The sequence below is a fragment of the Cokeromyces recurvatus genome (assembly GCF_025118155.1).
Source record: "Cokeromyces recurvatus strain NRRL 2243 chromosome Unknown BX663scaffold_16, whole genome shotgun sequence".
In the NCBI taxonomy this organism is placed as follows: Eukaryota; Fungi; Mucoromycota; class Mucoromycetes; order Mucorales; family Mucoraceae; genus Cokeromyces; species Cokeromyces recurvatus.
Window position 1 is genome coordinate 16,783 of NW_026251402.1, and position 25,016 is coordinate 41,798.

The 25,016-nt window shown below is 29.9% G+C and overlaps 12 protein-coding genes across 12 annotated transcripts; 5 read left to right on the top strand and 7 right to left on the bottom strand.

Moving 5' to 3' along the window:
• Window positions 1–14: 14 nt before the first annotated feature.
• On the top strand, window positions 15–3,088 carry BX663DRAFT_512377 (uncharacterized protein). The gene is made up of 7 exons (XM_051528000.1): window positions 15–395; window positions 461–964; window positions 1,023–1,360; window positions 1,458–1,550; window positions 1,633–1,803; window positions 1,888–2,684; window positions 2,756–3,088. The coding sequence occupies exons 1-7, from the start codon at window positions 101–103 to the stop codon at window positions 2,805–2,807; spliced, it is 2,250 nt and encodes a 749-aa protein (XP_051381760.1). The 5' UTR covers window positions 15–100; the 3' UTR covers window positions 2,808–3,088.
• A 466-nt stretch (window positions 3,089–3,554) lies between these two features.
• Window positions 3,555–4,549, top strand: BX663DRAFT_571010 (uncharacterized protein; the record flags this gene model as incomplete). Its single annotated transcript, XM_051532124.1, has 3 exons — window positions 3,555–4,059; window positions 4,116–4,270; window positions 4,333–4,549. The coding sequence occupies exons 1-3, from the start codon at window positions 3,805–3,807 to the stop codon at window positions 4,547–4,549; spliced, it is 627 nt and encodes a 208-aa protein (XP_051381761.1). The 5' UTR covers window positions 3,555–3,804.
• Window positions 4,550–5,202: 653 nt separating this feature from the next.
• BX663DRAFT_411662 (protein-tyrosine phosphatase-like protein) lies at window positions 5,203–5,834 on the bottom strand (the record flags this gene model as incomplete). Its single annotated transcript, XM_051522298.1, has 2 exons — window positions 5,203–5,475; window positions 5,616–5,834. Coding segments are annotated over 2 exons (492 nt in total), but the record flags the coding sequence as incomplete, so codon positions are not given.
• A 967-nt stretch (window positions 5,835–6,801) lies between these two features.
• Window positions 6,802–8,351, bottom strand: BX663DRAFT_512392 (uncharacterized protein). Its single transcript, XM_051528001.1, has 2 exons — window positions 8,100–8,351; window positions 6,802–7,990 (listed from the first exon to the last, which is right to left on the bottom strand). The coding sequence occupies exons 1-2, from the start codon at window positions 8,328–8,330 to the stop codon at window positions 6,923–6,925; spliced, it is 1,299 nt and encodes a 432-aa protein (XP_051381763.1). The 5' UTR covers window positions 8,331–8,351; the 3' UTR covers window positions 6,802–6,922.
• A 648-nt stretch (window positions 8,352–8,999) lies between these two features.
• BX663DRAFT_512395 (uncharacterized protein) lies at window positions 9,000–12,429 on the bottom strand. Its single transcript, XM_051528002.1, has 9 exons — window positions 12,291–12,429; window positions 12,119–12,213; window positions 11,813–12,035; window positions 11,672–11,734; window positions 11,394–11,591; window positions 11,213–11,311; window positions 11,049–11,145; window positions 9,343–10,977; window positions 9,000–9,254 (listed from the first exon to the last, which is right to left on the bottom strand). Exons 1-9 carry the CDS (start codon window positions 12,336–12,338, stop codon window positions 9,058–9,060), a joined length of 2,655 nt encoding a protein of 884 aa, XP_051381764.1. The 5' UTR covers window positions 12,339–12,429; the 3' UTR covers window positions 9,000–9,057.
• Window positions 12,430–12,628: 199 nt separating this feature from the next.
• BX663DRAFT_552698 (uncharacterized protein) lies at window positions 12,629–13,710 on the top strand (the record flags this gene model as incomplete). Its single annotated transcript, XM_051531391.1, has 3 exons — window positions 12,629–12,666; window positions 12,949–13,157; window positions 13,247–13,710. 3 exons carry the CDS (start codon window positions 12,629–12,631, stop codon window positions 13,708–13,710), a joined length of 711 nt encoding a protein of 236 aa, XP_051381765.1.
• A 79-nt stretch (window positions 13,711–13,789) lies between these two features.
• BX663DRAFT_436695 (Pre-rRNA-processing protein TSR2-domain-containing protein) lies at window positions 13,790–14,491 on the bottom strand (the record flags this gene model as incomplete). Its single annotated transcript, XM_051523201.1, has 3 exons — window positions 13,790–13,888; window positions 13,961–14,223; window positions 14,329–14,491. 3 exons carry the CDS (start codon window positions 14,489–14,491, stop codon window positions 13,790–13,792), a joined length of 525 nt encoding a protein of 174 aa, XP_051381766.1.
• A 231-nt stretch (window positions 14,492–14,722) lies between these two features.
• Window positions 14,723–15,237, top strand: BX663DRAFT_531570 (replication factor A protein 3; the record flags this gene model as incomplete). Its single annotated transcript, XM_051530390.1, has 4 exons — window positions 14,723–14,809; window positions 14,893–14,958; window positions 15,022–15,121; window positions 15,176–15,237. 4 exons carry the CDS (start codon window positions 14,723–14,725, stop codon window positions 15,235–15,237), a joined length of 315 nt encoding a protein of 104 aa, XP_051381767.1.
• A 254-nt stretch (window positions 15,238–15,491) lies between these two features.
• Window positions 15,492–16,364, bottom strand: BX663DRAFT_436726 (pyrroline-5-carboxylate reductase; the record flags this gene model as incomplete). The annotated part of the gene is made up of 2 exons (XM_051523202.1): window positions 15,492–15,757; window positions 15,824–16,364. 2 exons carry the CDS (start codon window positions 16,362–16,364, stop codon window positions 15,492–15,494), a joined length of 807 nt encoding a protein of 268 aa, XP_051381768.1.
• Window positions 16,365–16,452: 88 nt separating this feature from the next.
• On the bottom strand, window positions 16,453–17,957 carry BX663DRAFT_512408 (thioredoxin-like protein). Its single transcript, XM_051528003.1, has 5 exons — window positions 17,789–17,957; window positions 17,263–17,664; window positions 16,977–17,203; window positions 16,600–16,894; window positions 16,453–16,473 (listed from the first exon to the last, which is right to left on the bottom strand). The coding sequence occupies exons 1-4, from the start codon at window positions 17,906–17,908 to the stop codon at window positions 16,813–16,815; spliced, it is 831 nt and encodes a 276-aa protein (XP_051381769.1). The 5' UTR covers window positions 17,909–17,957; the 3' UTR covers window positions 16,453–16,473; window positions 16,600–16,812.
• Window positions 17,958–20,032: 2,075 nt separating this feature from the next.
• Window positions 20,033–23,332, top strand: BX663DRAFT_561848 (kinase-like domain-containing protein; the record flags this gene model as incomplete). Its single annotated transcript, XM_051531948.1, has 9 exons — window positions 20,033–20,403; window positions 20,477–20,591; window positions 20,651–20,728; window positions 20,808–20,881; window positions 20,972–21,143; window positions 21,249–21,817; window positions 21,878–22,153; window positions 22,227–22,983; window positions 23,062–23,332. 9 exons carry the CDS (start codon window positions 20,033–20,035, stop codon window positions 23,248–23,250), a joined length of 2,601 nt encoding a protein of 866 aa, XP_051381770.1. The 3' UTR covers window positions 23,251–23,332.
• On the bottom strand, window positions 23,219–24,916 carry BX663DRAFT_88556 (uncharacterized protein). The gene is made up of 6 exons (XM_051532343.1): window positions 24,858–24,916; window positions 24,450–24,654; window positions 24,180–24,335; window positions 23,920–24,074; window positions 23,346–23,832; window positions 23,219–23,286 (listed from the first exon to the last, which is right to left on the bottom strand). The coding sequence occupies exons 2-5, from the start codon at window positions 24,652–24,654 to the stop codon at window positions 23,407–23,409; spliced, it is 942 nt and encodes a 313-aa protein (XP_051381771.1). The 5' UTR covers window positions 24,858–24,916; the 3' UTR covers window positions 23,219–23,286; window positions 23,346–23,406.
• Window positions 24,917–25,016: the final 100 nt, after the last annotated feature.

The following is a 25,016-nucleotide window of genomic DNA, read 5'->3' on the forward strand; positions in this document are numbered from 1 at the left end:
TTTATTTTATTTTATTTTTTTTTATTTCTCTTTGCATTTATATAAAAGTTATACATATCCTTTTTTTTTTCTTTTATTTAAAAAAAAATCAACTTTTCCTATGTCAAATAATATCGAGCTCACAATAGACGAGCATATAAAAAAAGTAATCGAAGTGCATTGGAAGTTTGTTATAAATATGGCACAGGCAAATATAGATGATATTGAGCAGTTTAATGTACATGATCCAAATGCAACAATGACTTCAAGAGCAGACCAAAGAGCAAGTTCTGCCAGTGAAAATACAAATCAGCAATCTAGAGCGGCAAGGAGTATTGCAAGAAGAGATAGTGCATATCGAAGAGAAAGTCATATAGTAAGAGGTCTTGATGTCTTGTTCTCGATGGTATATAAATGTAAGTCTCCTCTCTCTCTTTCAATCATTTTAGAGTAATCATCTTTATATGTATCCATATATTAGCATCTGGTTATCTTTCATACCTTTCTTGTATGTTAACTGATTTAGATCATGATAACCCTATTGCTATGGCATTTTTAAACCATCTTCTTGAACGAGCAGCACTACCTTCTCAACGAGCAATTAGCTATATCTCACCTCTTATCATGTTGAAGTTAGCAAAGAAGCCTTCTAGAATTCAGCGTATGATTTCACTTATATCGGGTAAATACAAACTTGAGCGTTCGCTTAGTAAACGGTTAGCACTTCGCAAACAAATATTTAGCATTGCTCTAAAGCCATCATTAAGTTTTATGGTCTCAGTTCAAAATGAAGAACAGACAAAGTTAAGATTGAATGCAGCCATCCTTTGGTGTTATTTAGCCAATAAATTTGCTGGTGAGATGGCTAAACTTATTTGGAATCAAGATGTGAATGATTTATTATTTAGTATTATATCGGATATCCAAGAAGACCTTATGGTTCGCATCTTTTCCCTATTAGCCATAGAAAAATTTGCATTGACACGTAGGTTTCTGTTTCATATGCTAACATCATACGGGTTTTATTAATCATTCATACATAGGCTCTATTAAAAATTTTATTACAAATCATAATCTTCAAATTCGAGACATATTGATAGCGATTATCAAAGAATGTGAACTTGCAAATGAGCGCATCTATTTCATATCAATAAATAATATGAATCAAAGTCAGAAAAATAGATTTAAACTGATCACTGATACTTTGTACGTTGAAACCGCCTCATTTAATCAAGTGAATAAGTTTTCTACTCAAAATATATTTGATACAGCCTTTATTCCTCCCAAGGGTCCTTTACGTGATGAATGGGGAAAATATGCCCAACTCAACTTTTGCTCAAGATGGGCTCTAGATCATAGATTTCCAAATAAAAAGAAACAAGTAAAGAAAGAAAGAAAAAAAAAAGTAATTTATCATATCATCATTTGCTTACATCTCTCTCTCTCTCTCTCTCATTCCCCTCCCCTATCATATTTAGATTTCATTTCCTTGGGATTTATCTAATCTACGGATTATCATGAATCCTTTTGATGCAACATCCAAGCTGAAAATAGGAAGCAACGGTCTTGAAGTATAATCAACATATATATATATATATTAACTACTATTTAACTTACTTTTTTTTTTTTTGTTTTTGCCAACTTGTATTATAGCTCCGTAATGATAGGCCTTATTTTGAATCTGTTCGAGCAACTGCATGTGTTAGGAAGGGTAAATGGTACTATGAAGTTTTACTTCTTAATAGTGGTATAGTACAGATAGGATGGGCTACAAGCAAATGTAAATTTGCTCCAGATGAGGGTGCTGGCGTTGGAGATGACAATGTAAAGTATATTAAAAAAAAAAATCAACAGGCATAAAATGAAGAGAGTTTTTATTATTAACATAAATTTTATTTAATCTTACAGAATAGTTTCGCATTTGATACGTTTCGGTCTTGTGTATGGTCTAATGGCTCATCTGTTTATCCTCAAGGTAAAGTGAGAATACGCTGTAGGATAGGTGATGTAGTGGGTAGTTATCTTGATCTCGATAATGGTCTTTGCAGATATTTTGTCAATGGTCGTGATTTAAAACTTACTGTAGAATTTGAAAACACGTATCGAAAGATAGATCGTCGAAAGAGTGTATGTCTTCCTGAACGCCCAACTCTAGATGACTTCCTTTCATCCAAATTAATATCCTCTACACATTCAACCCCTATTCGCTGTAAGACCCTTTTGAACATCAGAAGGGAGTTGCTCAAAAGGAAAAGTGTTACGAAGGGATTAGGCCTCTATCCTGCCATCACTTTGACAGCACATCAACACGTTTTAGTAAACTTTGGTGAAAGTCCATGGATGTTTCCTCCACCTGTTGCATGCCAATTTCAAGCTATTTATAAGAGTGGTTACCTTGATGCTGATTTCAAGCGACTTGTTATGCACTGGGTTAAAAAATGTGGAGTCATCACTCAAAACAAAGTATCTTCATCATTTGACAAGCAGCCTTATCGTCCTCTCTATGGCGCTGGTCCAGTTCCCGACAGTCCATTACCTATCATATACAGTAGTGGCAGTAGTGATGAATCAAGTGATGATGATTCTAAAGGGATTGGCGAAAGCTCTAATTGTAATATTTGTTTTACAGAGCCTAAGGATACACTACTTTTACCATGTAAGCATGATGGTATATGCAATCAATGTGCACAGATGCTGATTACTTGGTAAGTATTTTTTTTTTTTTTTTTAAAAAAAATCTATCCATGCATGTTTATTAATTTTTTTTTTTATTTAGTCATTTATGTCGTGCAAAGATCATTACAAGAATTACTCAAAATAACTCATAATTTTTTTTTTTTATATACATGTAAAGAATTTGATGTTTCATTAATTTGTAAAGTAGACAGTTTAATAAAGTTAATGCCAACTTCATAACAATGTTAACCATATATTAGTTCATATTTATTGCAGTAGCATTTTTCTTTCCTCACTTTAAAAGTTATTGATATAGTTTGAAACTTTGCTTTCTTTTATATACGTATAATCTTGTACTTAATGGGGCAAGCAGTATCTAGTTTTGGTAATATGATAAGGTTAAACAGTTTTGACATGGACTGTTTATTTTAAAAGAAACCAAAAAAAAAAAAAAAAAAATGGCACGAAGCAAAAGCCCATCCCAAAGTAAGATTTTTTTTTTGTAAGGCTCAACATATAGACACCTCTCTTATTCTAATACAAGAGAGTAAGGTCCCTTTGATTGCTTTTGAAGATGTGATATTTGGTAAGGACCTGGTAAAGTTGAAGAAGAACCGATGTAGAGTGACAGGCATTTTACGGAGAGCCCTGAAAAGGTTGGATGTAGCAACTATCATCATTGACGAGCTCAGGTCCTCTAAGATGATCAACAGAACCCTTAGTGTCTCTATCACGTACTCGTGTTCACAATATGCTGGTGTGCAAAACTTATTCTGCACTGTGGTAGTGAACATGCTGGCTATATCCATTTTTGACCTGCGAAAAAATACTGATAGACCTCTAGCATCCGTCAAAAAACAAAATAAATAAATAGCTTACATAATAATCCTTTACCACTGTTTTATAACTACTTATTTCTTTTAGATAGTCATTTTAAATAAGATGTCTTAACATTAACCTTATTTGATTTAAAAATTAATTTCAAGCCTTGTTTTTTCCGTTTTATCCAAAAAAGGTAAGCATTGCATCTAAAGTGTAATTTTAATTCGTCCTGTAAAAAACTAACAATATCTAAATTTATAGTATACATTATTAAACGTGTTTTTATTTTTTTTATTTACTTTTTATTTTTTTTTGATTTATAACAAAATGCTGTTAAAACATTTAGTTTTCGTCATTACAGGCGCTAATCGTGGTTTTGGCAAAATAATAGCTGAAACGATTGCATCTAGTATAAAGGGTACAAAAACGAGTCTTATTTTAGTAGGTCGAGATCTATCTCAACTTGAAAAAATTCAATTGAGTAATGACACCGTTTCTTGTCATTACATTGCCGAAGCCAACTTGGAAGGAGCTAAAAAAGCTGAGGATACAGTGATAAATAAACTTAACTCTATGATTAAGGTAAAATTCTATAAATACATAAATATGTATTTATATTAATAAAAAAAATAAAAAAGGAATGGAAAGATAGGGATATTGCGCCAATCACAGAAGCTATACTTATAAATAATGCAGGATCAACTGGTGATTTATCCAAAAAAGTAGGAGATTATACTGCATCTGAAATTGAGGATTATGTAAACTTAAATATTACTTCGTATATCTCTTTAGTGTAAGTAATCATGTTTCTGCATAAACATAAGAACATATATAATAATATATATGTTTATCTAGAAACGGGTTTATTGGATTATTTAACACGGGCCTAATTAAAGTAAAGATTGTTAATATATCATCATTGCTTGCCGTTCAAGCCTTTCCTAATTGGGGCCTTTACGCCTCGGGTAAATCTGCTCGTGATATGCTATTAAAAGTAATAGCCAAGGAAGAGGTATTTTTTTTTAAGAAAAAAGAAAAAAAGAGCGCATCATTCTTTGTACTTATGACATAATATTATTTAGCCTTCTATTCGTACTTTATCTTATGCTCCTGGGCCATTAAATAATGAAATGCAATTGCAAGTTCGTAAAACAATAGCAGATACGGAACAAAAAGAATTATACACAAAAATGGCAAACGAGGTATTTCTTTCGCAACGTACCTTCATCATACACATGTATTAATTTATTTTAATAGGATAATTTAGTTGATATGAAAGAATCAGCTCAAAAGCTATATGATTTATTAGAAAAAGATACATTTGAATCTGGCAGTCATATAGATTTTTATGACATTTAATTCTGATGTTTAATAAATATGCATTTGTCTATAAGATATAATCAATATGTGGCCAACTTTCTTGCTTTTTCTCCCTATTAAGTTACGCTTTTTCTTTCTTATATAAACAGCTTTACTGAAATTATGACCCTATTTCTTATAACTGCTTGTAATATAAACTCTTGTTATTAACTTTTTTTTCTTTATTCTTTGTTTAGCATTTGCTTTCTTATTGTTACATAAATAATAATAAAAGATATACATCCTTCTTTCCCCCCCCCTTTTTTTTTGATAAAACTATAAAAAGAGAGTCTTTGGTCCGGTAGATCGAAATAATTTACTCATTGAAGCTCGAAAAGAATGGTGACTGGGGTTAAGAGTTCTTTTATATTCATCAAGAAATGAAATTTGAGATTTATTGAAGGAGCCTCGACGCTTTTCTCGAACATATCCCATAGCATCCAAGGGAGACATGCCTAATTCAATTAATGCGATAGCAACCAAGACGGGAGCTCTACCTAATCCTGCTATACAGTGAACGGCAATTGTCAATCGTTGTTGTTGTTGATATTGCTGCTGCTGTTGCTGTTTTTGTGTCTCTATACTAAGTTTCGCTTTATTTATACAATTTAACCACTGATGAACCACCTGAGGAGGAGGCTAATGAAAGAAAGAAAGAAAGAAAAAAATTATTATATACCGCAATTAAATACCTCATTCAATGTTAAGCAGATTCTCTTAAATAATAATAATAATAATAATAATAAAAACTCCCCCTTTAATAGTGTGGTAGTACTTACGATAGAGCCATCTTTAAAAGGTAAATCAATGACTGAAATGCCTCGCTGAAGAAGTATTTGAGAATTATACGTAGGTTGGCAGCATCGAACGACAGTTGAAACGTTTAAATGGATAAACTCATTAAGATAGGCTGGTAACGAGGATTCAGTTGGACTATCGAGGATTAAAAATCGAATAGGATATGAAGGATGGTTAATGGTGGTTATTGAACGAGAAATAGGATTATTTACATGAGACTGAAGTTGGCCAAAGCTAGATATGATTCGCATTATTATTGTTATTATATAAAAGTAAATGAGCTTTACGAATAAATAGTGTAGTTTAAACAATAATTAAGTTAAAAAAAATGTATTTATATTGTTTTAATACATAAAATATTATAGAAACAATAGTAGAATAGAGTACGCTACATTAATCATAAATTGTTGTAAAACAAATAAAAAAAAGGGAAAAGCAAATTGCACTTTATTATAGAATCAAACTCTAATCTCTGAAACAATTCCTTTTTTTTTTTTTTTTTTTTTTTTTTTTTTTTTTAGCTTCCACATTTATAAATTATGAATTTAAGACAAGGGAGAATTTATAATAATATTGTTTTCCTTGCCTTTAAATTTTAACTATGCAAGAGTTAATTCATCTTATAATACTAAAGATAATGTTCTTACATTTAACTCTTAAATATACAAATAGTATTCATTGTCATTATCTACTAATGAATAAAATATCTTCAAAGGGATTCTTTATACAAGAAGGGGTTTTTTTAATAATTTAAAGTTATTATTATTAAAGATATGGAAGAGCTAAAAAAAATGCCATTATCCTTTTTATAGCTAATTTTGTCTTGCCCAAAACTGTATAGTACTATAATGCTTTTATTTCTTTAATTGAGTACTGAACCTCTTCTTAAATAAAGGTCATTATTAACTATGCTTAATAAATAATTAGAAACTCTGTTAATGGACTATCTGATGTATCGTTATTCCCTAGTTTTATTTTAATATAAATATATGCATGTATATTTTTAAAGCTAACCTATAAAAATAAAAAATAAAAATAAAACCGGCTGAAATGGCGTGTCTGAATTTATCATTTATAATCAGGCCTAACTTGGGCTAAATGCTTTAAAACACTGCAAAGAAACTATGTTAATATTATAAGATCACATATATGTTTATTTTATTTTATTTTATTTTTTTAAAAAGATAATAAGATAAATGGATATTATATTAGACAAGTTATTAGCAATGAATGATAATTCTTAGGTAATGAATTTATCATACTTGTATACATATTCAAGACTTTGTTACTATAATTTACCACCATTTTGTTTCTTCATATACTGTTTATACCAAGCAGGTTCAAGTTCCTCTAACTTATTTAAATCATGTCTCACATCATTGGTAATATTCTGACGAAGTTCTTTAACTGGTACCATTCGTATTCTAGGTGCAGTATTAGATTTGTCAACTCGTGGATGTAAACCAACTGCCATTCGATTTTCACCCATTTGTTCAAGAAGTTGAAGCATACTGCGTTCTGACCATATTTTGAACAATTGGGCTAAATATGCTTTATTTTGATGTTGATATTTTGGATAAGCTTGAATGCAATCATCTGTCCAATCTATCTTTTTTGTTTGAAAGTTTCCTACAGCCTCCTTCGTAAATCGTTCTACTAGTTGACGAATCATGGATCGCGTTTCAGTATTTATATTCCATGTTTGTGCAGAAAGATCCAAATTCATCCAGGAACCGTTATTAATCCATTGCTCTACTCCAGTTTTGTTAGAATCCCAGTAATGGAGAATGGGTTTAGAATTATGGGCGCCAATCACTACCGTTCTTTGTGTTTCCATTCCTTCTTTCTGGTTATCATTTGTATATTGAACGATATAAGCAGGCAAATAGATAGGATACGCTGCATTAAATAGGACTTTTGCATTGCGAATAATGATAACATTATTTTTATGCAATGCTGATTTGATTTCTAAATTCTCTAAAGCATTTGAAGCGTGTTTTGATAAATCTTCAAGAGGATTGGCACTAAAAGGTAAAACCTCTATATCTCCTTTGCAAAGATTAGGTGTAAAAGGGACAAGTTCTGTCAAACATGTTGTTAGACATGACCTAAAGCTTAAATAACAGACAGGGTCCCATGTGTGTCCTGGCCAATAACAATTAAATCCAATTCCTAATATCTGTTGTTCAGGCCTTATTTCTTGATATATAGTCTCGTCTGTTTCACCTGCTTTTGTTAAGAAAGGTGTAATATCAGCAGATATAGCCATATCATAATACCAAAACGGGAGGTAGACTTTACGAATTTGCATATTTGTAACATATTTTTTCACTTCAGGTGTTTTTTTAGTGAATAGCTTTTTTTTTTTTTTTTTTTTTTTTTTTTTTTTTTTTTTTTAAAAAAAAACAAGGATTAAAAAAAAAAAAAAGACTGATTCATTGTTTGAATTGACTAAGTTTGCTTACACTTTTAATTATTTCGAAAATAGCAAAGAATGAATGTTGATTGGCATAAGAAGCAAAATTGATAGACTGACGTATTGTATCTTCAGATAAATTAAAAGGTAAGGCATATACTTTATGCCTGTCATCCTTATTAATGGTTGTTGATGAGTAACGTAAGCCATAACATGTAATCGGTCGAATACTAGTATATCTTTTTAATAAAATATTTGGTTTAGAACACACTCTTTGCATTTTCTTTTTTTTTGTGTGTGTGTGGAGAAAAAAAAAATTAAAAAACTTTTTTTTTTTTTTTTTTTTTTTTTTTTCAATTTCTTTTTACCAATTATTATTTTTTTTTTACGTAATGATACAGTAATGCTTGCTTTGGTCAATAAGTTAGCAATTTAGTAGAGCACATTTTTTATTTTCTGACTAATGGATAAATAGCCTTAGATGTACCGTATAATCCTTAATTAGTCCCAATAAAAAAAAAAAAAGTAGCATTAAGTAGATAACCGAGTGGCTACAGAATAAATCAGATAGAGTGGGAGAGGAGTGATTGCATTATGTAAGGAACGGCACAAGTGCAGATCGTTGATAGGGTATGAGCAATTGAAATCAATAGATGGTTTGCATATCCTCTATATACATTAAACTAAGAATTATTACGAGTATGCCTCTTTGAGTGCTGATTGTTACTCTGAAGGGCGTAGATCCAAAAGATCATTTGTTATGGAAGGTTGAAGCTCGTTTAAGACACTTTATCCTGATGCATTGTTTATTTTCTTTTTTAACATAATACCATTATAGGCCTTTAATTTTTTTTTTTTTTTTTTTGTCTCCTATTTTATTTTATTTTTACTCATTCGATAATAGTAATAATAATAACAAAAAAAACAGAACTTGAATGGAAAATCACTGGATATTTGGTATATAATAAATAAAATATTTATTTTATTTTTTTTATTTTTATTTTTTTTTATTTTGACGCAGTTTCTAGAAAGTTACTAGGCACAAGACCTGTTCGAACTATCTTTTGATTTCTACTGTTTAATAGACTTGCTTCCCACCATCCTTGTTCATCATTTTCACTCTTTGAAATAATACCGAGTAAGTCTCCTTCCTTAAAACCAATTTCTCCTTCATCGGATGCTTCATAGTCATATAATGCAACAGCTATTTATGAACGTTATTTTTTTTTTTTTTTTTTTTTTTTTTTTTTTTTTTGATTATGTATCTATACATGCATATATATATAACTTACCAAAATCAATAAAATGTCCATCTTTATTACTTAATATACTACTACTTGGACTTGATGTCTTTGAATTGATACTATAAAAGTCTTGAACAAATTTATTATTACGATAGAATGGAGATTGTTGATCAATACTACGAAGGGAATCACTTGAAGAAGATGATACTGAGCCATGATTCATTTGATGTTGTTTGGTATCCTCATGATGAGTAAGCATACGGTCATGAATCATTTGTGCAGTAGGGGTTGTAGTTTGCTGAGGCTTTATACTGCTTCCAGTACTACTGCTATCTCTACTTGAAAGCGTACTTCCAGTTTCCTTAGTTGAAAGAGAATTAAAAGGATCATACAAATCTGCGCTGCTTCGAATAGAAGTTGCATTATTGTTATATACGTATTGCGGTTTTGCTGATTCAACAGTACTCATACGACGAGAAGTAGGGTATTGCTTATTCAAGTATTGAGAGGGAATATAACTTCTTCTTTGATTCTGTCTTTGTAAATAACTAGGCGATGATAGGGAGGCAGTAGGTTTAATTTGAGATGAATGATGGTATCTTGTACTATCTTCATAATCACGATCAATTCGCTTTGAATCTAATTCACGTAGCATATCATCTAATTCAAATACTGCAGCACGAGTTGAATTGTCATAATCAAATGTTTCCTCTTCGTCTACAAGTGATTCTTGTTGATCATTTTCAGAATGCTTATCAGACTTGAATTGATTCTGAGTCGTGATAGGATCTATCACTTTAGTAACATGATTCTTAGACAATGAATGAGGCGAACTCACGAAGGTCTCTGCTGATTGAATAGGGGCAGGCGAATTTGGATTTTCTACAAAAGAAACCCTTCTCTTTGAAACAAGATCATCTTGATTAGTAAGTGAAGAAGGAAGTGTACTTTGTTGTTCTTCTTCCTTTATGTCTTTTTGATAGATGAATAAAGGTTCATTTATAGTTTCATTTTTAGACTGTGTATCCATGTCAGCTTTATATTGATTATCTGTTTCCTTTACGTCTTCTTTCTTTACTAAAATGGTATTAGATTGATCTTGTTGTTCAAGTGTATCTCCTTCCTTTAGATCAAGATTCTCTTTGTTCTTATTATTGTCGTCAACTGATGAAGGATCCTCATTTAATTCTTGATTATTATAATCCTTTGATGATGTTTTATTCTCAAGTTGTTTCTTATCTTGAACACTCGCTGCTTCCATCCTTTCTTCATGTTCCTCAGCTTCACCTTCACCTTCAGATTCTATCTCTGTTTCTGTTACATATTCATATTCATCATCATCATCCTCTTCTTCATCTGACGGATATACTTCCATTATACCTCTCATCAAAACTGGTTCAGTTGATGTTTCTTTTTCAGCCTTTTGTTTTTCTAATAATGCAGCCTCCGCAGCGGCGGCAGCTTCTGCAGCTGATTTCAATATGTTGTTTTTGCTAGTCATACTTATACTTTCTTCAGATACAGTACTAGATATAGATAATCGTTTTCTTCGAATTCGAACTTGAGCTCGATCTTCAGATTCACTCTGTTCTTCATTATCAATCACATTACGATTCATTTTAGAGCCTTCAATATCTTGATTTGCTTCCTGATATGCATGAAGTTTTATATATTCCATAGGTGCTATTTTTTTTTGGGGGGTATAATAAAATGAATACACATATTCAATTTTTTTCTTTCTTTCTCATACTTACTTGGAGCCCTTTGACTGGATTTATTGAGTACAACAAATTCTTTCAAATCTTCATATACATCAATTTTTATAGCTTGTTCATTCACTCGCTCACATGCCTAAATAGAATAGAGGGATTCATATTCATCTACGTTTGACCTATTTATAGTATGAAATTAATTTTACCTGAATTTCATTCTGAAGAGATCCAATTATTAAATTAGCGCAATTTGACAGGTTTGTTTTAAAAAATTCCAATCGTTCCTGCTCCAATTTCTCAAAGATCTACAAACAAATTTATAAAGGTCAGAGATGGAGGGGAGAGTCTTTAAAGAAAGAAAGAAACAAATAATATAATGAAATTTACTTCACATGTATTTCTCCATTCAACATTCCAATCCTCAACAATTCTTTCAAGGTCTTTTACAGCTTCGTCATAAACAGTTTTTAATTTATCAATCGTTATTTGAGCTGATTCAAAAACAGCACGTTTCTCTTCATCTGTTGTTTGTTGCTGTACTAATAAATTAGCCTTTTCAATCTCCAGATTATGACGCTTATGAGCCTTAGAGAATAAAAAAAAAAATAGAGATGAACAAAGTAAATTCTTTTTTTATTATTATTATTATTCTTATTACAACTTACTCTACGCACAAAATGGACCTGAATTTGTCTATTATTATATAGTTTTTGAATAGATGCTTGAAGCTTAAAAAGTAAAAATAAATGAATCAATACATTAATTACTCTAGTCAAAAAAGAAAAAAAAAACCCCCATGGGCTTACCTGCTTCCTTAATATCTTTTGTTTATTTAGTAAATTGGTTAATGGTAAAGCAATCGTTTCACGTAAAAGAGTTGATAAATGTAAATGAGATTCAGCTACAGATAAAAACTCTGTTTGCATTGAATCCATTGCAATTTTACTTGCTCCATTTTCTGTATTTGATGATTTTTGTTTCTGACTAATTTGTAATAATGTTTTCCCGTATTCTTCTTCTAACAAAGCTCTGAATATTCATATATGTATATATATATCAAAAGTCAATCAATGAATTTCTATACTCTTTTTTTTTTTCCCCTATCATCATACCTTGCTTCATATGCATGTCTAAATCTTTCACATGTTTGCTTAGCGCCTTTCATTCTTTCAATCAATATCGTAATACCGTTTCTATCTATACTTTCCTATGTTATAATGATATTGAATATGAATATATAAAAAAAAAAAGTTCGGTTTTTATGTTGCATAATCTATTCTTTACCCAAAAGTTATCTGCAAAATGAGTTGAAGTAAGTTTCTCGGTGACCATCTTTAACAAACGTTGGTATCTAAGCTTATTTTGTTTATATGTAAAGAATAATAATAATAATAATAATAAAAAAGAGTGACGAAAATACAAGTGTTGTAAAAAAAAAAAAAAAAAAAAAAAAAAAAAAAAAAAAAAAAAAAAAAAAAAAAAAAAAAAAAAAAAAGAAAAAGAAAAATTAAAAAATGCTTCAATGTTTACATTAAATCCGAATTTAGATAAAAATAAACAATTATCCTTTTTACACACTAAAAAAAAAAAAAAAGAAAAAAGAAAAAAAAGGGGAGAAAATAATGACAACAACAACAAAAACAAACAGTTACTCTTTAAAGTAAAAAAAAAAAAAAAATCCTCTTTCTCACTTTTTGTGATTTATTATGTAAATGATACTTCTTCATCTATTATGTTTTCTAAATAAATGACCAATAAAATTTATCTCATTTTAAAAGTTCTAAATCCCTATTTATGAAGCTTTTGAAAGAGGTCACGATTACAGTCACAACAGCCCTCTTTTTTTTTTTTTTTTTTTTTTTTTTTTTTTTTTTTTTTTTTTTCTAATGGTGGTGTACATGCAAATTTACCTTTTTTTTTTTATCTTCCTTTCTTATATTAGACTTATGATGTCGGAACAAGTATCAAAAGAAGAGAAACCTATTATATCACATTGTGTTGAACATGCTGCAACTGGGTTATCAACATGTGCTGACTGTGGAAAGAAGATTCCTCTGAAATCGCTTCGTGTAGCAGAGATCTATAGAAAAAATAAAAAAGTTAAAAAGATGCACGCTAAGCATACCTGGTATCATTTCAAATGTTGGAAAGGTAATAATGATAATAAAAGAGTCTTTTTTTTCCCTGTATAGTAGTAGTGATATTCATCTTTTCCTTTTTTTTTTTTTCACTCTCTTCAGTTCCTGAATATTTAACTCATGTGCCTATTGAACAATTCAGAGGATATCCAGCTTTAAATGAAAAAGATAAAAAACGTATACAACGAGTGATTCAAGGTGGCGTCGGATCATCATGGGCTGCACTTATGGAAAAAGACAAAGCTGAAAAGGCGGAAGAAGAGATGGAAACTAAACCAACAAAAACAAAAGATGACATGATGGACATTGATTTGACAGAAAGTTTGACAGGTATTCAAGAAGAGAAGCCAAAGAAAATAAAAGTAGAAAAGAAAAAAAAGGATGACGATAAGAAAAGACGGCTGTCAAATTCTAAAAAGGATATATTAAAACCCAAAAAAGCTAAAGTATCAAAACAACCAGCTTCTGCCCCTTCAAAGCCTAAAGAAATCATTCTCCCAAAAGAAGATTTATTAGAATTAGAAAAATTTGCTAAAGAATTCAGTGCTGTCAAAGGGAAAAAATAAATCAACCAAAATAAAAGTATTGTATAGATATTTGTATTTTTTTTTCCTTTTAATGTCTATTTAAGTGTAATAAAATATATTATTTACGACGGACAATTTCCCAACCGTCTTCATCTACAAGAGGTTCCTTTGAAGTTTCTTCCATTGGTTCATCTTCATCTTCTGGTTGATCATCGGTCTGATCATTCTAAATAATAAACATGTAAAATAAGTAAATAAATAAATATATATACACCTATCTATATTTTACATTATCATCATCATCGTCGTCTTCACTATCATCATCTCCTTGTTTCACGCAGCTTGAGGCAGCTACATACGAGTTTTGTGACTTATTTTTTTCACGAAGACGTTCAACCTCAGAATAGTTACCTTGAATACATTGATTAAACAGAGTAACCAAATGTTTGGCAACTAAATAAGGTGAATCGTCTTCGAGTGTTGTATTGAACTCATCATTCATGACTTGAATCAAGATATCTTCAATATCTTCGATATCAATCTTTTTACCACCTACAGAAAAGAAAAGAATGAAACTTGTTTTGAATATCATAAGTTATGCATTTATATACATGTACATTTATTTATTTAAATGTATTAATTAAGAACTGGCTTTACGTTTTCCAAAATAATCAACAATGACATCGATCAACCATTCTCTTTTCTCCGCTGAATCAATGCCTCCCCATTCTTGTTCCACTGCAAGTTTCAATGCTGTCCAATTATGAAAAATATAACTTGCACCTTCTTCAAATGCAACTTTATTGGGATGTTCTGCCATTCTATTGTGTATATTAATTTAAAAAGAAAAAAAAAAAAAATAATAATTCAAGGTGTATAAATAAATAAATAAGTAAAAAAAAAAAAAAAAAAAAAAAAAAAAAAAAAAAAAAAAAAAGTTTGGTGACTGGTTATGCGGTAGTGTGTGTGTTTTTTTGGTAAAAAAAAAAAAGGCACTACGCGTTTGAATTGTGATTTTTTTTTTTGTTTTCTAAAAAAAGATATTATAATAATGGAAAAGCCTACACCTCGCATCAATTCTTCATTAAGAGAAAAATATGTTGGGAAAACAATTCGTTTAATTGGCAAACTTCATTCTGTAAATATTAAATAATTATACAACACACACATATATATATATATATATAGAAGAGTATGCTCATGGTATTGTTTAATATTTAGCTTTCTGGTAATACCGCAGTACTTACATCGACAGATAATGGTCAAGTTTTAGTCAAGTTGAATGGTGTATGTTGAAGATATTTTTTTTCTTTGTTGTTCTATTTGAGGTTTATTAACTCAACTTTATAGGAAAGTCAATGGGGAACCGATTACGTTGAAGTTATTGGGTTGATTGAACCCGATTTCACTTTAAGAGAATTCAAGACAACTAATCTTGGCAACTCTTTTGGTAAGTATTTATTAAAAGAAGAGAGAGAGAAAGGATATTCATATTTGTTATTAGATCTTGAGTTAGCAAATAAGGTTGTTGAATATGGTCAAAAATGCCCTGAAATATTTGAGTAATTAGATCAACAAAGTGTAAATATGATAAACGTATTACAATAATAAGGCTTCAAAAAAAAAATGTACAAAATAAAGTTAAATGACTGGATAAAGAATAGGCGCTTATTGACTTGATTTATCATAATTGATTTATTTTGGGGAGAAAAGAAAAAAAAAAAAAAAAAAAAGAGAGAGAGAGAGAGAGGGATTGCTTGTTACTCATTATAATAATAGTCTGATTAAAGGAAAGGGATGATGTATTATAACATGATTTATTAAAGTTCTTTTCCTATTTGTTCAGCAAGTTCTTTACTACGTCTTTTAGCAGAAAATACAGCTTCTGACATGACTTTTCTAATTTGATTTGATTCCATAGAATGAATAGCTGCTTCTGTTGTACCTTTTGGTGATGTTACTTTACATCTTAAAGTAGATAAATCATCTTCTGATATTTGTGCCATTCGAGCTGCACCAAGACATGTTTGAAGTGTTAATGCTTTAGCATCTTTTGATGATAAACCTGCTTGAATACCAGCATTTTCTATAATAAGAATTATAAATAAATAAATAAATAAATATATTAAAATTATCAAATGAATATATTTACGCATCGCTTCCATAATTAAAAAGAAATAAGCAGGCCCACTTCCACTAATACCTGTAACAGCATCTATTAAAGATTCTTCATGTACCCAAATCACTTGTTTTGATACTGCCTTCATAATATCCTCTGTCATCTTCTTTTGTTCATGACTTACATGTTCTGTAGCATATAAACCAACAGCACCTTCTCCAATTAAAGCTGGTGTATTAGGCATACAACGAACAATACAGGGCGAGAAAGGAGCATGGATCCAAGCCTGAATATCTTCAGTCGTTATACCTGCTGCAATAGATAACACCAAGACCTCTGGATTATGTTCAATCAGTGAACCTAATTCAGTCACTACAGTATGAAGAATTTGAGGTTTAACGGCCAACACAATCACATCTGCACCATCTATCACTTCTTTATTCTTATTTGACCCGATCATATCAGGATATTTTGTTTGCATATATTCTAATCGTTGTTCAAAAGGTTCTGAATAACGCAAATAGGAACTTGGATGACCACTTGATTGAAGGCCACATAAAATAGCTTCTGCCATATTACCACCACCAATAAATGCGATTATAGGCTTTGATAATTGTTTACTTGAATGATTTAAAAGGGCATTTGTTGTAGTTGATACTACATGTGAGCTAATAGATTGTAATCTTGAAATAGAGGAAGTCAAAGTCATTTTATACCAGCAAATATGGATAAATGTAATATTATCCAGTTTTTTTTTTTTTTTTTTTTTTTTTTTTATGTTTATATACGTGTATATTTATATAAAATACCTTTCAACATACTAATACAAATATAGCAATGTTATATTATAGCCCACATAAACATAGTTAACTTCTTCACGTGATACACACACATATACACAGGTACAACAAGTGATTTAAAAAAGAAGATTAAATAAGCTTATATTTATGTATATATGAATACACATCTATATTATTAATTATGTATGTATGTATTTATTTATATAATATGTCATTGTCCTTTTATATATCATAATCGTCATCACTGTCTTCCTTTATTTGTGTTTGTTCTTCATATAGATCATTTTCTGATAAGGCACCATGTCTGTAATAGATGAATATATACATATCATATTTGTATATAAAGTTTAATTTATATAAATTTATAAATCGATGACGTAGATTACCTTAATAAAATATCCTCTATTGATTCTACATCAAATCGGGTACCTATTTCATCAATGATTCTAACTAAATTTGCAATTAAAATACCACCTTGATAGGCTAAAATAGCAGGGGAACCCACTAAATCAAAGTCAAGATCAATAGCAGATACACGAATAAATTTTGCTAATACATATTTCCTTGCTAATTCACTCAAATAAGAATCTAACAGTGTACATTGTGGTATTTTCTATGATAGAACGAAAGCTTAAATACTATGGATATGCGTAATCTTTTTTAATACTTTACTTCATCATATAAATGAACAATAACGGATATAGTTTTCCATTCATGATCAATATGCTTTACGTAATCATTCATATTCACTGTGATTAAAGATCCAAATACTTTTTGTTGTTGTCGAATAGAATGATTATTTTCTTTTATTTGTTTTAGTTCCTGTAACCTTTTCTCTCTATAATCTTTTAAATCATCATCATCATCTTCTTCTTCCTCTTCTCGTCCTAATATTAATAATTCTTCCTTTATATCTTCTTGATAAGTTGTTGTTGTTGGTGCTTTGGCCAAGATACGTGCGTTATATTCTGCATAGGCTTTTGTTTTTGCTGCTAACTGTTTTTGTTGATAATAATCGTGATCTGCTTTTACTCCTTTTGGACCCGTTTTAGGCCCCGATATCCTTTCTTCTTGCTATATACATAAATATAGGAATATACAAATACATGAATATACGGATATATAAATACACATATAAATACACATATAAATAAATATATAAATAAATATATATTGATATATAATGAAGGCAACTTGCCATGATGTGTTGTTGCTTATCATTTTGTTCGTCATCATCAGTTTCAGATTCAATTCTATTTCCCTCATTATATACTTTTGCTGAATTATTTTGAAATTGATACCATAAAGCATCTTCCATTCTATCTGTATTTTACTTGTTTTACTAATAAAAAAATAACAAAAAAAAAAAGAATAAGAAAAAAAAAAGCTGTCAAAACGATAGTTATCTTTTGTTTAAGGAGAAATGATGCTTTTACGGTCTTTCAATTTTTTTTTTTCTTTTTATTATTAATAATTCATACTTGAAAGGATATTCCTATCAATAGTTTCCTCATTCCTTTAACAGCATAAGAAGTAACAGTTTGTTTTTTTCCCCCCATAAAATATATATATACACACATATATATTTATAAAAGAAGAAGGATACAACAGATATAATCAAACTATCCCTTATCTACACTAATGTCCACTCAACCTTCTTTATATTCTTCTTCTTCTTCTGCTTTCTTTAATTTATAGATCCGTCAGCCATTCACTTTAATGCTCCCTCTTTTTTTTTTTCAACTTAACAACTAAATGTCTTAAATTTCCCTTCAAAGTGAATTTGGAACTCATTATTGGAGTTTGTGTATAAGATTTAATATAACCCTGATTAATTGACGAGACAACATCCTATTTTACACTTTAAATTCAGATAATGTTAGTTTTTTTTTTTCTGGACGAACTCAGACAGGGAAAAAAAAAGGAAAAAAAAAAAAAAAAGAATAAAGTTTTATCTGTAATAACCTAGAGCCTTCTAGAAGGTATCCATTTTTTTTTTTTTTTTTTTTTTTTTTTTTTTTTTTTTTTTGCTGTGGCAATTGGATTATTGCGGACCTTGATGTACCTTGATATCATTTGAAGCGATCCGTCTCAACACTTTAACCGTAAAACGCGAGAGTAATATGTCAAGATTTGTAAACGCAGTAATCGATATATACTCTTGGTACATGAGAGGGGAGGGGTAAAGGGATATTGCTCTCTACTGATTTGATTCCTGACCGTACTTTTTCTGTAATTCAACTTGCTTGGTATATCCTGTTATATGTTAAGTACTCTTTCATCGTACATTCTTTTGATTTACTTGTTGAATTCTAAACTAATGCTTGCGGTAAACACAGATTTTCGTACAGGATCCTGTAAAATATATATATATAGATATATATAACCCCAACTGATCTTGGTATCCACAAGATAATGGAAGCTTTGAAAAAAAAAAAAAAAAAAAAAACTGTGAATAACTGACTTTGATGCTTTGGTAAGACAATCAGCCGTTGATCATTCAAGATTTTTTTTTTCACATATATAAATGGATAGTAGTAGTTGCAAGAGATCAAAGTCAATTACAGAGCTTTGTCTGTCGTTTTATTTTATTTATTTTCTTAAAGAATATCATGAGGTAGAGCTCTACTTGTATCTAGCTAAAAGCATAATAATTTACAAAGAGCTTTGCTTTAATGATAATTTTGCACATTTTTGTTATTATTCTTTGTTTCACCTGTAGATAATTCTTCCTGATACAATTATCGTATGATACATTTCTTCTTCTTCTTCTCCTATTGCTGCTGCTGACACTGCCGTAATAGAAGGGAGATATGTAGTTTGACGAATTCTCAAATGGTATCATGCATGCATGCATGCATTCATATCTAATATCTCTTTTGATATTTTAATAAACCTTAAGGGTGAAAAATTAAATCCATATATAATACTTTAATAATACAGACATCCTATTTTAATAAATGTTCATATCATAAAATACCTACTCGAGCCTGCACAAAATAATGCCCCTTGTGTTGGCATACCTTCATCTAGAGTCAGATAAGAACTACAAGATCCTTTTAGTACATTTCCTTCTAATTGAATTATAGCTACTCAATAGAGTATTTTTGTCACTTTTTTTTTTTTTTTTTTTTTTTTTTTTTTTTTTTTAGGAGAGGCATTATCTATAGAGTAGTTGAGGCAATATCACCCATCAAGCTGATATATCAGGTTAAAGCCAAAACGTTCTTTGTCCTTTAATAGGAAATAACGTTTAATTATTGAGTTATTCATGAACAAAAAAAAAGAAGAGATTAAAGAAAAAGAAAACGATTTTAGGCTTATTATGAGTGTGATTTATTACGTAAACATAGACATAATAATTTGCCTTTTTTTTTTTTTTTTTTTTTTTAATAATGCATAATTTTTTATTTATTTATTTTTTATTCTTTATTTATTTTAAATGGAAAATTTTACTACAACAACAAAACGTAGAGCAAGTGAATCAAAAGCAAGTGAAGCATTAGCATTAATTAGGAATACTGATCAACAAGGTCGAGTACCTCCTCCTTTACCTTATTTACCAGCTGATTATAGACCTTCTCCTGACAGTCCGCGCCATTTTCTCGTTTCCTCAACTCATCCTGCATCTGTCCTTTTTGACATTAATAGTCAAACTGGCAGTAGTAATAGAAGGCAACGTTCTCATTCTATTGGATATCCTTTAGCTATTGAAAATACAGTTAATAGTTCCTCTTCCGTAACAAATAATACTAGTTCTTCAAATATAGAACATTATGAACTTGTTCCCTATCATGAATGGACCATCATTGCGTAATTCTTAGACTTTAAACAATATAAATGAACAGGAAAAAAAAAAAAAGACTAAAACTCTTGATTTATCTAGACGGAACCAGGAAAAAGGACAACTTGTATTATATAATCAAGATAACCAATCTATTACTGTTCAAAATTATTTACCAAATCATTTTGGAGATATAAATACAGACAGGCCACTTCATGTAAGTATACAATCCTACTCTTTTCAAGAATTATCTATTAAGATTCTATTTGAACAAAGTTCAAGTCAAATGAAAAATTTTGTCCATATTGTCATCAGCCTATCCTATCTCCTTCAGGTCCAGAAAGAAGACTCAAGGTATATATTTATCAAAGAAAACGAATTTATTTAAAAAAAAAAAAAATTAACCATGGCCTTTATATATAATAAATGATAGACAGATGAGCCTGATTATATGGATCGTAATTATTTTAGATTATTAGCTTCTTCACAAGCTAATACTGCATCCAAGTAATTATTATTACTATCATCATCATTATCATTATAAAAAAAAAAAAAAAAAAAAAAAAAAGATAAATTAATTGATTTATATGTCTATAGTTCACCTACTCGCTCAAGGTCAAATACTCTAAGCTCAGAATCAAATAAATCAGAGTCATTCAATAATCAAAACTTGAACGCAAATGCTTTTAATCAAGGTTATTATTCAAAGTTTTTTGTTGAAATAAACAAGTTGGGAAAGGGATTTCGTGGTAGCGTGTTTTTATGTGAGGTAAACGAAAAAAAAATAAAAAATAAAAATCAATGACTACTTTTTGGAGTAAACTTGATACATATATACACATACATATTAAATTCTAAATATTATATTATTTAGCATGTCTTGGATGGGGTCAAATTAGGAAAATATGCTGTGAAAAAAGTAGCTATTGGAAATAATCATCCATGGCTTGTAAAAATGCTTCGTGAAGTTCATTTATTAGAAAGATTACGCCATCCAAATGTTGTAAGTTACAAGCACTCTTGGCTCGAGTATTGTCGCTTAACACCATTTGGTCCTGAAGTGCCTTGTCTTTTTATCTTGATGGAGTGTGCAAATGGAGGAAACCTTGAGGAATACTTTGAAAGAACAAAGACGGATAAGAAATCAGAGAATCCAATGGAACCACAAAGGAGAAAAAAATCATCGAGTGAATTAAAAAGAGAAAGGATTAGAAAACAATATCAAGAACAAGCATCATTTGAACAAGAACAAGAAATATCTGCTCCTATAAGCCATATTACTCGACGTTTATTAACAATGTCCGAGATTTGGTCATTATTTTTAGATATCGTACAAGGATTAGCACACTTGCATCAACATAATATAGTTCATCGTGATTTGAAGCCACCCAACTTATTATTAAAATATGATGACCATAAAAGATATAATAGTTATCAGGGAATGTAATGTATCTAGAATAGATAGAATAGATGTATATGTAGTGTATTGACTTGCCTTATTAGTCCTAGAGTATTAATATCTGATTTTGGTGAATGCGAAGATTTAGATGAAAATTATGTAAATGATGATAATAGAACGGGTGCAACGGGTACATTAGAATTTATGGCACCTGAGCATGTTTGTTTAGATCTAAAAGGTCGAAATACGGTGGAGTATGCTCCTGAAGCAGATATGTGGTCTTTGGGTATGGTTCTCTATTTTCTTTGTTATTCAAGGCTTCCGTATAATGTGATTGATGATGTTGACTTGTTAAGATCAGAAATTCTTTCATTCAAAGAGTAATGTAAAAAAAGAAAAGAAATTATGTGCAATGATTTTGTTTCTAATGTATGAACGTATTTTTTTTTGTAGAGTTCAATTTCCTGGTTCAAGATATGATATCTATAAAGATAATTCTAGTTTATATACAGAAGCAGTCAATGATCCAAATATAGTATCTGATATACCCAATGAACTCAAATTATTAATTCGTATGTTACTTTCAACGGATCCCTCTAAACGACCTTCGTGTAATGAAATTTTATCAAAACTTCGTGCCTTTCGAATCGACAAGTCAACACCTCTTTATGAAGATATTCAACATAAATGGAACAATATCACCACAACAGCTCCTTCAACATCTTATGCTCGACCCTCAGCCTCCTCATTTACTTATCATCCAACTACTACTACTACTTCAAGGAAACCCTCTTTACCTTCAGTTCTATCTACTGATACTACTTCCTCCTCTATCATTTTTGATACAGAAGATTCAAAAGAAACACAGGATTATTATCATTCTATAAAAAGGCCTATTAAGCATCGACTTTCATCATCTACTCATTCTACACCTCCTATTTCAGAGGATAAAGAGATGTATAGAGAAGGTATGAATACGACATTAAGAAAAAGACAACGACTATTGGGAGCTGAAGATAAAGAAGGAGAAGAGACAGTGATGAGTGATGCCGATGATATGAGAACCAAAGAAGGACAAAAGAGAGAAGAAGATATGATACATCAAGATTTATTATTAGTGAATAACATGTTAGAAGCATCACAAAGAAACCGTAGATTATTAGACTATCAATCTACTAAAGTGATTAAAACGATTACTGTTCTATTGAAGGTTTAACTAAGAAAAAGAACTTTAATGAATGAATGATTTATTTATTTATTTATTTATTTATTTATTTATTTATTTTAGATTATTTCTTGTACTTATTCATGTTCACCTTATTCTACAAAGCCTAGTCTATTTTACCCAGTCATCTTCTTTGCTATGCTCGATTTCTGGAGTGAATCCAATTCACCAAGTCTTTTATTACTTGTATTGCATATTGTTTTAATTATGGGCACCACTTTAATTTCAGGAGGTTTATGTGAAGCTTATTAATGACTGACTGAGAGAGTGTTTATTATTATTTATTGTCTATAATTTGAATTGAATTAAATATCCTCCATTTATTATTATTATCATGATTTACATACAGAGTATTCAACACTATTATTATATAAGAAATAAGGGGAAAAAGGAGGAAGTTTGTTTTTATCATTTATTTAACGACAATTCATTAGTAGTAGTAGTAGTAGTAGTTGACTCCTCTTGATTTACTATCTCAGAGGCATGACTGGTACCTGAATGATTCATTTTTACTTGAAGTGCAGCACTACAAAGTTCAGTTAAACGATCAAACTTTGTATTATCATCATCATCATCATCATTATTTTCCTTTTGATTTGTGTCCTCTGATGGTGGTAAATAAGAATCAGATACCTCTGCTAAAGAACTATTTTGATGAGAATCATTTACATTCGTTGTGTCAGATATTTCTATCTTTTTACTCTTGTTGTTGTCATTACTACTATTACTACTATTACTACTAGTACTACTACTACCGTTACTATTTGCAGCATTTTGAAGAGCATTGACAACTTCCTGATGAGGGTAAATAGCAGAAAAGATAGGAAGTACACACTATAATTGAAATAGAATAAATGATGTCAATTCTATTTATCATTTTAAATTATGTATATATTTATATATAAAGAAATGATGACATACTGCATAGGTACTATACGAATCATAAGCAGCAGCAGCAGCTTGAGTATATTGACTTAATTGTGAAGGAAAAGTGGTCGTAAAGACATGACTAGCGTTATCAGTTGATGCTTCCTGATCCATAGAAGAAGTTGCATTTGTAGAAGGGGATAAGGAATCTTTATGGGTAGGTTTCATATGTGTAGAATAGTCTATTATACATACATATATGCAAGCTTAAAAATAGTTTACATCTAGTCACCATCATCAAAAAATTCACTTACCGTTCGATTTCTGTCTTTTCTTATAAGGACCACGTTTAATGCCTTTTTTACGTTCCTTTCTTACCGAACTAACACAAGTACCTGCAATACCATATTTAATACATCTAGGACAAGGTCTTGCATCATCACATTTCTTACAAGCCCTTTGACAGTTGGCTAAATAAAAATAAAAAAGTTAAAAAAAAAAGGAGAAAGAGAGAGAGAGAGAGAGAGACATGTCGTCATCAGTTTTTTTTTTTTTTTTTTTTTTCCTCAAAAAATAATATTTACTACAAGCATTTTTTACTTGAGTTCGTTTATTAGTGATAATACTATTTTGTTGACCAAAGGAAGTCATTGATACGTCATTATTATTGGCTGAAGTCTGTATAGGTAATAGAGTTGAAACATTCATGGTAGGAGAAGAAGTGTTTACAGTTGCTGTTGTAGTAGCGGATGGATAGTTTGGTGCGTGATATGTTGGAGCAGACTGCATCTAATAAAATTTACAAATATGTTATTAAGAAAAAAAAACAAAAAAAAGGGCGCCGCTATAAACTGACTCTGAATGATTTCATTTTATTTTATTTTATTTTTTTATCAAAAAAGGGGAGAAGAAGAAGAAGTGGAAAGGTCCTCTTTAAAACAATATTCATTATTTTATATTGTTTTATTCTATTTTTATTTCATAAATCATACCTCTTCTTTCTGTATTTTCTTGTTTTATAAATAAATAAAAAAAAAACGAAAGAAAAAAGAAGAAGAAGAAAAGGACTAAAAAAAAAAAAAAAAAAAAAAAAATAATTACAAAAAAAAAAACAAAACAAAACAAAAAAAAAGTACACGTCTGAGTTTTAA